We start from the raw sequence: 16,465 nt of genomic DNA, 5'->3' as shown, positions 1-16,465 counted from the left end.
CGTTCTGCTGTGAAACTGTTGGGCCTTTGTTAGTTTCATTATTGTTGATTGATGATTATTGATGATATTGTAGAAGTTTTTTAAGAAAGCTTTTAAGCCACAAAGCCTCTCTTATACCAAGCCCCAATGCTAGATACTCAGCCTCAGTTGTTGATTGCACTACAACATTCTGCTTATAACATTTCCATGTCACTGGACCATTAGATAATAGAAAAACATATCCACTGGTGGATTTTCGCTGTCTATGCAGCCTGCATAATCTGCATCAGTATAGCCTTGAACAAGTATTTCATTTGTTTGACAATACTTTATCTTATAATGGCTTGTATGATTAAAATAACGGAAAATTCTCTTCACAGTTTGCGAATGTTCATCACTCCAGTTATTATAAAAGTGGCTTACCTGGTTTATAGCATATATAGACAATATCAGGGACGGATTAGTGAAGCAAGAAATATCACTGATCTAACAGCCTTTTGATATGGTTGATTCTTGTTGCCTTTTTGTAGTCATGCTGACAGACAAACTTACCTGGTTCTGATGGAGTAGGCACTGATTAACATTCACTCATTCCGAATCTCTTCAGCTTTTGAAATCTAATTTTGCTGATGAGTAGTAAAACAATTTTTATTCAAATTCTGTTCGATTTCAAGACCGACAAAGTTAATTTTTCCACTATTTAAATTGACAGTAATATTGAAAATTTTCAACACAGAGTTTTGATTAGTTCACTAATTGCATCTTTCGAATTTGACAAGATCAATCCATCATCCACATATAAACCTTTTAATTTGCAAAATGTCCAACAAACACACACTGGTTAGTTTTTAGTTCAATAAATTGAAATCACAAACTTTTGATTCCAATACCGGGGAGATTGCTTAAGGCCGTATAGACTTTTCTTAGGTTTACTAAATCAGGATTCTTATTATTCACAAATCCAACGGTTTGCTTGATAAATACAGGCTCTGATAACTCCCCATATAGAAATGCTGTTTTAACATCAAAATTAGCAAGTTCTAAGTCTTTGTCAGCTGCTAATACAAGTAGAATTCTGATGGAATCATAACGCACTACCGGAGCGAAAGTCTCTTGATAGTCTATAACTTTTCTTGTGTAAACCCCCGTGCCACAAGACGCGCTTTATATCGCACCATATTACTATTTTTATTGTCCTTAATTCGAAAGACATACTTATTGGCAATAGTCTTAGTATTTTTACTGGGTAACTTTACTAAATCCTAAGTGTAATGCCTATTTTTGATCTATCTCTGAGCTGTGTTTCTTAATTTTGTGGGTTGACTGGTAGATTTTTCAAATCGCCCATCATAATCTGAATAGAAAACTGAAGATCAAAACAATCTGCTTGAAGAGAATCAGCTACACTCTCAGTTCTACTTAAGGGATGGTCATTTGTGTTATTTGAATTATCTAAATCATTTTCTGGCTGAACCTCCTCAACATTTTCATGATAATTTTCAGGTTTTCTAAATTGTAGTAAGAAGTTATATGAGTCATTTATGTTGGTGTTACTAAGCTCCACAGCTTCACCCTCATTGAAACTAACGTAAACAGCAGTATTAACTGCTTCGGGCCACAATTCTTGAGGTACCTTTTTATTGATCATCATTGTCCTCGCACTCTCGACAATAGTTCTCAGCTCCCTTTAAGACCTATCATTTTGTTGTGGCGTGTGAGGTGTAGACCTTTCATGATAAATGCCTTCTTTTCTCAAGAAATATTTAAATGTATTATTCATGTATTCACCCATAAAATTATAAACATGTGCTTTTTGTTTGCAAAAATAAACTGTCCTATAACCACTACGCCCATCTTTAAATAAAACAAAATAATTTGAATTTCTGGGTGATGGTTTTACTCATTGATCCACATACATCACTCTGGATATCATTCTGAACCTCTGGACTTTTTTATGTGGTTTTCTGGTTTGTTTCTCAAATTGGCACACCTCACAGACGAACTTTTCTTCATGATCAATTTGTAGATCACTCAGAATTGGTGCTGTCTTTTTTACTGCATTAAAATTTACATGACCCGGCCGATCATGCCACAAGTTCAGAGATTTGGTCCTGCTACTCAAGGTTAAGTGACACTCTGTTGTAGGCTTAACTCGAAAATCCATAATCCATAAACTGTTTTTCCTATGGCCAACACATGATATCTTTCCACTGTTGTCTTGGAACTCACTTTGGCTCTTGGTCGAATAGAATGTAAAGACCTTATCTGCCATAGCCGTCACTGAAAACAATCTCCTACTGAGCTCAGGAATAAACAATACATTGATTGTTGGTTCTATAAAATCACTGACTTTTGATGCATACTTTTATTTCAGTTGTTCTCTTTCCAGCAGCTTTTATTAATTTGTCATTTGCAATTCGAACAGATACTGGTTCATCTATGACTTGCAAACTTAAAAACCAGCTCTTCTGAATTGTCATATGGAAACTCGCCCCTGAGTCACAAATCCACTCAAATTTTCCACCTACCTTTTTCAAACACCTGAGCTGGCAGTATACATTGAAGAAATATCATAAACAGAATCATTAGCATTATTAGGTCCTTTCATTGTTATTATGAGCTATTCTTTCAGCAACGTTCACGTGCCCAATGTCCTAACTTCTTACAATCAAAATAATGGTAATTTTTTCTTGAGGTTTTGAATACTTGTTTTCTTAAATTTATCAGATTAGAACTTTGCAAAACCTGGATTTCTATCCTCTTATCATTCTGGGTTGCTCTTTTAACAGTCTAGCAGCTAGATTTTCAAATGTTTGTTTATTCATATTTTCAGAGTCCCATGCTGTCCTAAAAGCTTTGTATTTGGGTGGCAGGCTATCTTATAACCTTTGATCAAATTGCATGAGCTAATTGTCTCCTTAGCGCATTTTAGCTGCCTTACTATTAATTCAATTGCAAAAATCTGGTCTGCAATTTTCGGATTTTCGGCCATTTTACGAGGGTGGTCTGAGAAGGCCACCCGGCCTGACCTAGAGATGTCGGTAGTAGTTTGAAAAATATCAGTGTATTAGAAAGTATACAATCTATAAAGCAAATGTTTCAAGTTTTTAGACTCCACGTTGTTTAGTATTTGTTTGGCAGCCATCAATAGTGAACGTTTTCAGTGAATTTGTGAAAATGGAGAAAATTGGTCATCGTTATTTGATACAATACTTTGATTTGAAAGGCCTCAGCCCAACCAATATAAAAGCTGAACTGGATTCTACTCTGGGTGAGTCTGCTCCTTCGTTAACAACAGTAAAATATTGGGTAGCAGAGTTTAAACGAGGCCGTACGAGCTGCCATACGAGCATCGCAGTGGTCGACCAAATGAGCTGACGACTCCAGAAATTTTAAGAAAATTCACAAAGTGGTACTGGATGATCGTCGACTGAAAATGCGCGAGCTAGCGGACATAGTAGGCATTTCAAAAAGTGCGGTACATCGTATATTAACTGAAAATTTTGACATGAGAAAGCTGTGTGCAAGATGGGTGCCGCGTTTGCTCACACTTGAGCAAAAAACAGTGTCGTGAAGATGTTTCAATTGAGTGTTTAGCGAAATTTAATAGCAACAAAGCAGAATTTTTGCGTCGTTTCGTAACCATGGATGAAACATGGGTCCATCACTTCACACCTAAAACAAAAGAACAATTAATATAGTGGACTCAAAAGGGAGAACCGGCTCCAAAGAAGGCGAAAACGGTTTCATCTGCAGGCAAGGTCATGGCGTCGGTTTTTTGGGATGCGCGAGGGATAATTTTCATTGACTATCTTGAAAAAGGTAAAACTATCAACGGCGAGTATTATGCGAACTTATTGCAACGTATGAGCGAAGAAATCAAGCAAAAACGGCCCCATTTGGTTAAGAAGAAAGTGTTGTTTCATCAAGACAATGCACCAGCTCACAAATCCGTTATTGCAATGGCCAAAATTAACGAACTAAAGTTTCAATTGCTACCTCATGCACCAGATTTAGCCCCCTCAGATTATTTTCTGTTTCCAAACTTAAAAAACTGGCTCAGTGGTCAAAGATTTTCCAACGATGAAGAAGTGATGTCTGCAGTTAATGGCTATTTCGAGGCGCAAGAGAGTTCTTATTATAAAAAGGGTATCGAACTTATTGAACATCTCTGGGAAAAGTGTATAGAGCTGAAGGGAGATTATATTGAAAAACAAATAAATTTTTTTCCAAAATTTTCGTGTTTTCGTTCTTGGGTTGGGTACTTCTGGGACCACCCTCGTATGATAATAAAAACGCTGCCATAAAAGTTCTCTAGATATCTCAGTTTCTTGTTCATGAATTGACATAAGCGGGCTTGGGCGGCTGTCGAATTACGACACGAGTCCATTGTAGCGAGGAAGAAGAAGAATTGACATAAGCGTGACTCACATTTCAGCAGCGTTTTCGCAATTAATTAAATGTTGAATGTGATCCTGAGTAATCGTAGATAACCAAATTACTTGTCCCTTAGAATTGCCAGCATCTCATGTTTTCCACTCTGTAGTCATCTTATCGGTTGGCTTAGCAATCCACCATCCACAATTGAAAGGATATACTCAGCCTTGAATAAAACTTTCACACTAAATTTCCATAGTTGAAAATTTGTTCCATCAAATTTTGGGATGCTCTCTTTTGGATACTGTATTGTTTATTGTTTTCATACGGCTTAAACGTAATTAAAACTGCAAAATCACGACGAAACACGACTCGAAGGTGGATACTTTTTCACGCATATATGCAACGACTTATATCGATTATAGGTTTGTTCTTACTGCAAATTTCTAATAAGTTTCAAACTGTTTCCAAACCATTCATGATGGGCATGCGTAAAATATTACATCTTCTGATTGATTTGAAACCGTCTGTGCGAACATCAAACATGGCTTGAGTGGCGTCCAATTCAGAAGAAGAAGAGCAAGAAAAACAACCTCACTTTTTTATGCTAGTGGTAATAAAAAAAACATATATAAAAGCAAAATTTCAATACAACCCTAAAATAGGTGTATATAATTAGTAGAGTTTAAAATTGTTTAATTGTTTGCTACCTTAGGGCTTACTCTAAAATGGTCGAGAAATTCTATTCTATTAAATTGGGACACAGTTTCATCTAAATAGTTTTGATTTTTGGGCCTTATACATTCTTCTAAGTCTGTGTCGGAACTCATTTCCTTAATGTGTATTTTTAGATTATTTTAACAATTTAAAATAAAATTTCAAAACGAATATCAAGGATTATACAAAACGACAAAACACAAGTAAAAATTTAGAGGTTATGTTAATATTCAGAGGATCGGCGTTGATTGGATACACGAATTCTCTTGACACTTTGCTTGAAATGAATCTGAAATCTGACAACGATCAGAAATTTGTGTAATAACACAAGAACATAAGATATAAAAACAACACCAAACTTTTGATTTGAAACCGATCAGAACATTCTGTGCGAACGAAGTTTGCTCTATTGCGCATGTTTATTTATGAAGAACTTGTTTCTTACTGCTGTAAGAACAAAGCTAAAAACAGACTACTATGTACCCACACATGACCTGGGCCCATAACTGTTAAAAAGAAAGGAAATGAGCACCAAAAAACCACCAATGAACGCTTCTCTGCGAAGAGTAAAGATTGAAATACATGGCTTAACAAAAACATTAATGTGGTTTTCTTTCAACAACTTTTTCGGTTTATATTCTTTTTCTATTTATCAACTATATCTATAACGCATGTTACAGAAACGCATATCATATACACAGATTTTAACCCAGCTTTCAACAAAGTTAACCATTCGATTTTTGTCTCCTCTGTCTAAGCTCGGTATTATTTCTGACCCTTTGTTGCTATTTAACCATAAGTGAGCAACAAACTTTTTTTTGCGACCTTAGGGGTTCATTCACACCTTGGTCCATTGCTTTTTATTTTATTTATAGGTTATCTCTTGAAGTTTAATTTTTTGGTATTTGCTGGATGATCTGAAGGTGTATAGAGACATTGCCTTTTCAAATGATATTCAAGAAGACATTGATAAAATATCTTCTTGGTGTCAACTAAGTGGTTCATAGTTCTTAATGCCAGTAAGTGCTGCTTTATGAGATTTAGTAGACCAAGAGACAAATCAGGTTGCATTGGTGAGTTAGGGGATGTATGTGGATTCTAAGATTAGCTTTACAGATCACTTTGCTGTGATCATTTTTAAAGCAGAGATTTGTGGCCTTGGTGAAGAGATTATGTTAGCACTTCACAGATGTTTCCCTGTAAAACCTTTATATAAACTGCTCTACAATAAAATACATTTTTGCTTGCAGCTTACCACAAAATAGACCCAAACATTTACTTACATTGGTATTCTGGTAAACAATTTTTTTATGCTTTTTTTGTTTATTTACGACATTTTTGCTATTTTATTAAAATGAAATAAGTTAAAGAATTTATGGTTTATTATGTCTTTGGTAATATTGTAGTGTGCATATCTCTTCAATATAATGGTGCGACGTAAATTAACAATTGTAGAAGCAAATCGGGCTATTGGCATGCTCCAAAGTGGTGGTGTTCAACAAGAAGTTGCCAAATTTGATTAATGTGTCGCAAAGTGTCATGAGTAGATTAAATACTGAAACTGGTTCTGTGTTAGAAAGACCGAGGATTGGTGGCCTTAGGAAAACCATAGCCGCACAAGACAGATTTGTTACACTAAGTACAAAACACTCGCGACGATTTTTTAATGTTACAGGAACACGTTTCAATTGAAACAATAAGGCGATGAATAAATGGTATAAATTTAAGATCCCGACGTCTGTTTAGGCGGGTTCCACTAACCCAAGACCGCATGCGGCAAAGGTTATAGTGGGCAAGAGATCACGTAAATTGGGTCAATAAATGGAGGTCTGTGCTTTTCACAGATGATTCCAGATATGCCAGATTTTCGGATAGTCGAAGAGTTAGAGTATGGGTCTTACCTAGAACATCTAGAAATCGACGAGCTGTTCAACGTGTTTACCCTTTCCGAGGAAGTTCGGTTCCATAATGATGTGCGGTGGCATATGTTTTAACGGTCGTACTGACCTTTACATTTGCGATTGAAACATGAACGCAGAACAATTCAGGCGGCATGTCAATAATAATATTGTACCACAATTTCATGCTGCTGTCGGTCCAGACTTTCATTTTTTAGATGATAATGCCAGAACTGATGCGATAGAAATGAATGAAATTCCGCATCTTTCACTCCCTCCATTATCTTCAGACCTTAATTGCAACGAACAACTTGGGACATGTTGCAGCGAAGGCTAGATGAACACAGAACCTGCTGTCGAAACAATGACTGAGTTTAGGACCGTTTTACCACAACTTTAGAATTAAATTCCTCGAGAAATGCTTAACAAATTGATTGACAGCTTGCAGAGATGTTGCAAGCTGATATTGACGCACATGGAGGCTATACTACATATTGAAGCTATATTTAAAACAAAAAACAAATTAAAAATATTTTGTTAAAAAGTATTTGTTTTTAATTATTTTCTTCTTTAGCAATAGAAAAAATTAGAATTGCTATATATTTTTTCCCAAAAAAAAACACTTACATCCTTAACTCCTTGAAAGAAGTCGTCCATATTCTCAAAGAGACCTTGATATAAATAAATCAAAAGAGAACAACACAAAGTCTCAAAAAACTCTTTTATTTGTTAAAGTGGTAACACGAGAGTTAGAGAGTGTGTGTGTGTGTGTGTGTATATTCAACCCAGTCGGACGTGTTTTTAACCTTCTTAAGATCTGATGTTGCTCTTAGGAGCGAAAAACGTGTCACCACTTTAACAAATAAAAGAATTTTTTGAGACCGAAACTTCGTGTTGTTCTCTTTTGATTTATTTTCCTTAACTTCTGTGGAGCAATTTATTCCGTTGGTTAACTCGCTCACTTTCGTTATAAATTGGATTTAAAGGGAGAAATTACTCCTACCAAGATGTAAAATGCTATTTTGTTACATTGATAATTATGTATTAGCCATATTATCGATAAACAATAAAAACTACCCTTGCCGCCCTAAAAACGTTACACCTCTGTCCTTAATTAGAAACGAATAAAGAACGTCCTAGAAAACCAATATTAACCAAGGGCAAACGGTAAACATGCTGTCCTCAAATTATTGCCTCGCCCTGATCGTAAGCCGATCCCACGCACGATTTATCAAAATTAATTGGGCGATTGACGGGTAAAATTACGCAAGGTTAAAGGTGGACCCCGTTGTTTTTACGAAAGCAAATTCACCGTCTCTATTTTTGGATTCATACACACGTTCGTGCTGCCAAAAAACATCAGGATATACGTGCAACAGTTAGTTAGTCATCGATTGGGATCTTTCCTGGTGTTGTACATACGAAAAGACTCTTGTTTCCTCCCGAAACCGAAGTCTTCTGTTATTTTCTTTGTGGTCCGACCCGTCTATATTCTATACCGGTTCGCGTGAAATAAAGGTGTTGTTCGGTGCAAAGATGAGTGCAAAATTGCGCACGCGTACTCCCTCGCCTAAGACCGTCACTTTCGATCCCTCACCTCCAACGGCGTTGGAAACGAAACAACCTGTCGTCCGGCACCAGGCCACGCCTATTAAGTTTAGGAACTTGGTCGAATGGGAACAATACCTTAGTGAGTATTATTATCTAAAGCTCGTGCATAAAAGTTCAGGAAACTTCTCTACGTTTGGAGTGACCCAGTATTTAAGCTAAGGGTTTTGCCTTAACATTTTGATAACCAAAGGTTTGCACCTATTAGTGGTTTTAAGAGTTACACGCCTCATAGACTCATAGTGATGAATAGCAAGCTCTTTATCCTAGTAATATATACCATGACAAAACATGCTTTATTGTATAAAGAGTGTATTATACCCTCATTTACACAGCTGAAAAAAAATACATAAACTAAAATTGTCAAAATGATGAAACCAATACAAATACAAAAACAGACAAAAAAATAAATAAAATGGATTGAGAAAGACAAACAATTATTAACACTGATAATGATAAACTAATAAAACATATTTGTTGGCAATAAAATACAGTAGGCTCGCGTTAATGTGAACTTAAAAAATTTCGACTTAGTTCGCATTACTGAAATGTTCACATTATGGAGATTATATTAAAAATAGCTAAAATTAAAATAAAAGGGAATACATTGTACTTCATTTATGTTTGTATTTATGTATAAATTTATTTATTACAGTTTTAAGCATTATACGAAAGTTTTACGAGTATTTAAAAAAAAGATGTAATTTTTGTTTGCACTTTTTTTTGCGACAGGTTTAAGGCTACAGCCTTTTCTTCTAAACCTTTTAGTTTAATAATGTCCTTTATGTCGACATAGTTTTGATTGGCCCATTATGTGACAATTTTCAAGGCTGCAACAGCCTCCAAATGCGTAACTTTTTTTTCTTCAAAAGTTAATATCTCGCAGTCACTATCTTCTGAATCATTGCTATCGAGTTTTTCATCCACTGCGTCTGTATTCCTCACTGTCTCTGGAATTATAATCAATCTAAAAACAATCATATCTCAATGTGTAACTGTGTAAATGAGTAACTAGCACTAAATAATACCAGTTCAATTGTTTGAAGCAATGTAATGGTTTCATTAACTGCTTTCATTAACAGCTGCTCTAACATCATTTTCCCACATCTCTTTTAGTCGAGCTAAAGGTAGGTCATCCTCCTCCAATTTTTTTCCCAAAATATTATTCCAACATTTTGAAATTACTGAAGAGTCTATTTTTTGCCAGGCCATATGCAATTGCATAATAGCATCTCCTAAAGTTATAACTTTTAGGGCCTCAGCTACTCCTTGACCCTTTGATACAATTGAACAAAAAAGGGCATGTTGCGTTTTCGCATCATTGGCTAAATATATGAACAAAAAAAACGTAATTTTACTTTTTATGGTAACGCTCAAAACAATCGGTATGGAGAAGCACGTTGCATTTTTTACATAAAAATACCGTTTGACTACTACATATTTTGCATCTACGTCTGGAGTGGAGCGATTTAGTGATAATATGACCGATATTATCATATCTTTGCTCAAGAACTACCCTAGGGGTAGTAATAGATTTACGAATGGAAGATTCAGTTTTTATCAGGCGAAGAGCAATGTACGATTTCAAGTCTAGTTGACTAATATTTGTGTCACTGACAATGTTATAAACCTTCCAACAATTGACTAAAGTGCTATCTATAGTGTTAACGAACAAAGGCCACCACCACTTTTTTCCAGATATCCCTATTCTATAATTGGCTATCCCGTTATCATGGAGATCTACTCCCCCCATGAATTTGTTGTACATCTTGATAACATTAGGTTGCTGAATAGGATTGTCTTGGTAATGTCTTGTAATGGTTACTTAATAGTTACATTTGCTAGTTACTATATATAGTTAATAGTTACAATAGTTGGATTTGCTCCTGCGTATGGAATGAACTGATATAAATAACCGTCTGACGAACAAATACACCATAATTTAAAACCAAATCTAACAGGTTTTCCCCTAATAAACATTTTGCAGGAGTGCCTGCCAAAGTAAGGAACCATTTGTTCGTCAATGGACAGACAGTGTGAAAATATACCAAACTGCAACATTTTCTGATTTATGAGATCAAGAAATGGCCTAAGCTTACAGAACTTGTAATTTTTATCTAATTGTGCGTTTTCTGACAAATGGAGGTTTTTTTTTATATTGTAAAATTTATTTCGACTCATACAATTTTTCACAATGTCTATCCCCTTGTCTTCATAAGTTGACTAATATAGTTGTGTTTGTGGTAGTTTATGATAACCTGTAAATATTAGCAGTCCTATATAAACTTTAGTAATTCATATTTATCCAACTCAAAATCATGTCGATTATTGTCTTTTGCATATTTTTCCGAAAATGTTACAATAAGATTTAATACTTGGTCATCAAAGAACAAAAAGAAAATGTCTAAAGGTGACTTTCCGTGGAGTAAATCTACCAATTTCTCAAGCGCATTCATTCGAAATAGGCTGGGACATCATAGGAATTGAACCCTTTTTCCATTTTGGTTCCCTACTTTGAAATTGGCTGGTGTTAAACCTTTCGATTTTCCGTTTCTTTTCCGCCAAACTCTCATCATCAGACGAATCCCAGTCAAATTCATTGTCCTGTCTTATCTGTAATTCAAATGTGCCCGCTATGTCCACATCATTTTGGCTGTTTTTTTCGTTTACAGCAATTACATCGTCATCTATATTTTCTTCGTCAGTCAAGCTATCTGGTTCTGGAGGAATATAAACAGCATCAATTTCAACTAAAATAATTTCCGTCTACATAACAGGTCTAACAAAAATACTTAGTAGATCTTACCAACATCTCCGGAATGTTCTGCTTCCAATTCATCTACTACTTCATATAAAGCACTCTCCAGCTTTTTTTGCGTAAGAAATTTAGGCATGTTTTTCGAAAATACACATACACTTAGCACCGATTAAAATTCAATATTACTAAAAACTTTCTTACACACAAACACACATACACAAGCCTAAACCGCAACATCTCTAGCTGATACCGTTGCCAACTCAAGCGCTATTTCGACCAAAATACAGATAACGTATTTTCCCAGTGATGCGTTTTCGCAACATTTACAATTTGGAGTCAAGTATTTTGGAATTTGTAACATTTTTTTGTTGTCAGTAAAAAAAGGTAAATACACACATGTGTTAGCAATACGATTCAGCTAAACAAATCTCGTCTGTATTATGCTTATTAATTATGCTTACCAATAATAAACAATAATATTCGAAAGTATGTTTAGACATTAAAATTTTGCTTGAATTGGAATAAAAATTTAAAAATCAAAACACTAGTTTATTTATTGAGTGTTTTAAAAATCTTTTTAATTCAACCTTAGTAAATACTATAGTAACGTTAGATATTTCATTTTTTATTTTGTTTATATTATAAAAAAAATTAATATGACTGTTGCGTTTTCGCATCATTGGTAAAAAATGGGTTAATAGGCCTTTTCTGTAAAATAGTTTGGTTATTCGCAAAACATTTTGATCTAATGGTTGAATTAATGGTGTAACATTTGGGGGCATGTAGACAACAAAAATGTGTCTATCAGAAGTTTTTAATTCTTCTGCCGGTGGATGCGAAGGGGGGCATCGTCTAACAGGAGAACGGCTTTTAAAGGAAGGTTTTTGCTTTGTAAAAATGATTTAATCTAAAAACCCAATTTAGTCTTAAAAAAATTAAAAAGCAAACAAAACTTTCACTTACCTTTGGAACAAAATGCTTAAAAAACCAATTTTTAAAAATTTCCTGCGTCATCCAGGCATTTTTAGTGCTTCTATACATGACTGGATTATCAAATCCTTTAAAACATCTGGGTGATTTTGCTTTTCCTAGTACTAAAGGCGTTAGTTTGTGTGATCCTGTAGCATTTGTGCACCCCAAAAGAGTTATTCTTTGTTTAGCTATTTTTAGACCAGGCGCCGTTTTTTCAAAAATTGCAACATAGGTTTTATCTGGCAATAACTTCCAATATAAACCCGTCTCATCTGCATTTGATCTTCACTAAGATTAAGCTGTTTCATCTTTTTTCTTAAGCCTTCAATAAAGGGATTTACAAGGTGAGGCTGCGAGGACAACTTTTCACCTGCAACTTTAAGCAGCCTTATACCATATCGCCATTTAAATTTTTGAAGCCATCCATCGCTTGCATTAAATTTATCGTTGAGTTTTAATTTTCTATGTAAATCTAGAGTCTTTTCTTTAAGCATATCACCCGTAACTGGAAAATTTCACGCTGTTTGGTAAACCATTTATACAGCAAAGTTTCCATCTTGGGGTTTTCTGCACGCTTCTTTTTTAAAGTGCATTTTTTTATTTTATTAGGTCTTAAACTCTCTCCAACAACTTTTAGAATTTTTTCTTCTTTATTTTTAATTGCACAAATAGTTGATTTTGCTATTTGATATTTCTTTGCTAGTGCAGTAACACTCATACCATTTTTGTGCTCTTCCAAAATTTTTGATTTCTCATAAAGAGTTAAACACTTCTTATTAACTTTAACCATTTTAAAAGGCCACTGCGCAAGATGCGACACTCTCTCTTATCTAATAAACATCAACTAAATGACCAAACAACGTTTCAAATGCGTAAACCCAATATCCACTAACAAGCCTAGACAAGTCTAAGTACACAGGATTACTAAAGATTTCTTAAAATTCACATTATCGAAATATGGGTTTGTTCACACTATAGAATTAACATAGAAAAATATTGGTGTTCACATTAACGAGTTGTTCATAAAATCGTAAGTTCACGTTACCGCGAGTATACTGTAGTCAATACAATACATACATGCCATAGACAACAAAACAAGTATTTCATCACAGTCATTTCTAGTCCTCATAAAATTCATCCGAGCTGTAATAAGCTTTACTCAATAAAAAGTCTTAACTATCTTACTAAATCGCTTATCATTACTAATATTTTTATATTCTAGAGTTTGTATATTTTGATCCCCTCATAAATAATTGAATGTTTCGTAAGAGCACTCTTGGGGATGCACAGACTTAAGTTATTAGAATTAAATCTTGTCGTATATGCATTCGGGTGAGACTTATTGACCCCCCTGTACTTCTTACGAACTAACTCCGAAGTCAATAAAATAAAATTCAAGTTAATGTTAGTCTTCGTTCTCGAATAAAAAGTGGCTTACCGCAAAACCTCATACATACATAAAAATCTTACAGCCCGCCTCTGCAAAACAAAAACTGACTGCAAGAGATACAAACTTGCAAAACCCCAAAACTGGATACCATATCTCAGATGTGACTCAACTAATGCAAAATAAACATATTTTGCCGAATCTCCATCTAGTTCAACCTCTTTCTAAGCATCGCAATATGGAGATTAAACTTTAAAGCAGAATTAGTGATGTACAAGATTCTTGTTCTTGTCTTGCTTTTTCTTGTTCTTGTCGTGTTCTTGCTAGCAAGAACAAGGCAAGAAGTACTAGAGCAAGAAGCAAGACAAGACAAAATTTACTTAAGCAAGAAATTTTGCAAGAAACAAGATTTCTTGCAATAGTTAGTGATAAAAAGAACTATACTGTCAAGTTAGTATTTTTTTTAAATATTATTAAACAAAATGAGTTAAAAAAAAACAAAATAAATAAATATTAGATTTATTCAAAAAATATAAATGAACAAAATGGGTAACAAAATAAAGGTTTATACAACAAAAAAAATCATCAATATTAAGAATTAAACAACAAACGTGTAACTCTACAGTTATAATACAATTTTTTTTAAATAAACAACACTAGATTACTATACTCTATTTCAGAAGTGTATAGAGCAATAAACTGGGGAATTCCGTTCTGTTTGGCTACATTTCGTGGTAGTTCATAGGCGCAGGTACTTATAATATTTATGAATTTAATTTTCACGGATTAAATGCCTTTATTTTGAAAGAGATTAAATACTAAATAAATACTTTTAATCCTTTTGTATAGGTACCTATCTTTTAACGCTTTGTAACATGCAAAAATGGGGTCAGGTAATATATACAGACTATAAATACTTTTAAATCATATTTTAAACGTTAGTAGTCACTGCTACGCTGTAGTGTAATCACAATATTATTATCCCAATATTTAAAAAATGGAGGTATTCAGTCCAACGAAAAGATATACTAAAAATTCTCCACTATCGCTGAGTGAAAAAGTTATTATTTTAAATGTACATGATTGCATATAACACGATTACCCTAGTTTTACTGTGCAAGAAATTGTTGAAAAATGTTCTCGAATGAGTGGAATTGGAAAGTCCACCATTTTCAAATTGTTGCGGGAAAGAAAAGTAGCAGGTCAAGTGGAATCTCCCAAGCAAAAGCCAGGACGACCTACAAAAGTCCTTGATGAAAATGCTAAATGTATAATTCGAAGAAAAGTTCACTCTTTTTATTTTAAAAAGGAAATACCCACCCTAGACAAAATTTTAATGGAGCTTGGCCGAGATGACAGTATTCCGTTGATAAGTAGAAAACTTTTATGGAAAACTTTAAAAAATATGGATTTTGCCTGGGAAAAGCATAACCGCAAAGCACTTTTACTGGAGAGCGACGAAATTGTTTGTTGGAGACGACAATACTTGAGAAGTATCAAGCAGTACCGCAGGGAGCAAAAGAAAGTTTTTTATCTTGATGAGACGTGGATTAACGAAGGTTATATAGTCCAAAAAATGTGGCAAGACAAAAATATAACCAGTGCTCGCCAAGCTTTCATAGAAGGCCTGTCTACGGGTATTAAAGTACCTTCGGGAAAAGGAAAAAGACTTATAATCACACATATTGGAAGCGAAGAGGGATTTTTAAAAGAAGGTCTGCTAACCTTTGAGTCGACTCGCACAGGAGATTACCATGAAGACATGAACTCAGACGTTTTCGAGGACTATTTTGGTGAAATGATAAAATTTCTTCCGGCTAATTCGGTGGTGGTTATGGATAACGCAAGCTATCATTCACGGCGAATAGAAAAGACGCCAACTTCAAGTTGGAGAAAGCAAGAAATTATCGATTGGCTGACTGCAAAAGGTATTGCGTTTGAAGCAAATTTGATAAAAAAAGAACTGCTGGCAATAGCAAACTTACACAAAACTCGTTTCATGAAATACGCCGTGGAAGATATAGCCGAAAAATATAATATAACTGTACTGCGCTTACCGCCATATCATTGCGAACTAAATCCTATAGAACTGATATGGGCGCAGGTAAAAGGATTTGTAGCAAGACAAAACACGACTTTTAAAATGAAAGATGTTAAGCTACTGTTTGATCAAGCCATTACGGAAGCGACACCAGAGAATTGGCGAAAAGCAGTCCAGCATGTAATTAAGCAAGAGGACAAAATGTATATATATATATATTATAGTAAATATATTTTTTATTATTTTTATGGTACTTAGGTACAGTGCTTTCACGATGAAAGAAACAAATTTATTTAAAATTCAGGATTTTGTTATTGTAAAAATTTTGAGACACGTTGACTTAGGTTTTATCAAGAGTTTTTTGCAGTTTAAAATTTGTATACAGGATGTCTCAAAAAAATATGCAATTTTCAGCATCTTGTAGATATTTTGAAAATTTTGTCAAAAATATGACATCAATCATATAACACAAATTAAAAATCGTGTTTTCGATTTTATGTTTTTAAAAAATTATTTATTAGGCTACACAGCCAACATGTAAGTTTAGAATACAAAAATATATCAAAAATCAAATTAACATAGATCTTAGTTACAACAACTCTAAACTCTGACTAACTGTAAAAGCAACGGTAATACTAATATAACAAAGGCATAAAAATAATAAGTAAGCAATATACAAAATGCATCGTAAACAATATGCATGGTAAAGGGGTGTATAACTCCTCCCC

At 34.3% G+C, this 16,465-nt stretch overlaps 1 protein-coding gene across 3 annotated transcripts in view; it reads left to right on the top strand.

Moving 5' to 3' along the window:
• The window catches only part of LOC126746549 (leupaxin), a 186,626-nt gene that overhangs the window by 43,067 nt on the left and 127,094 nt on the right, over positions 1–16,465 (top strand). The window contains exon 1 of one of the 3 annotated variants that reach the window (XM_050454857.1): positions 8,372–8,661. The exons of 1 other annotated variant lie outside the window; for it this stretch is intronic. In XM_050454857.1, the coding sequence (XP_050310814.1) occupies positions 8,508–8,661 (154 nt within the window). In that variant the 5' untranslated portion in view covers positions 8,372–8,507. Of the gene's footprint in view, positions 1–8,371; positions 8,662–16,465 lie in introns of those variants that run through there. One more of the 3 variants, XM_050454859.1, reaches the window with a different exon arrangement.

The sequence above is a fragment of the Anthonomus grandis genome, chromosome 17 (assembly GCF_022605725.1).
Source record: "Anthonomus grandis grandis chromosome 17, icAntGran1.3, whole genome shotgun sequence".
Taxonomy (NCBI): domain Eukaryota; kingdom Metazoa; phylum Arthropoda; class Insecta; order Coleoptera; family Curculionidae; genus Anthonomus; species Anthonomus grandis.
Note: the sequence above shows the minus strand (reverse complement) of the source record. Positions and strands in the feature narration are given on the sequence as shown.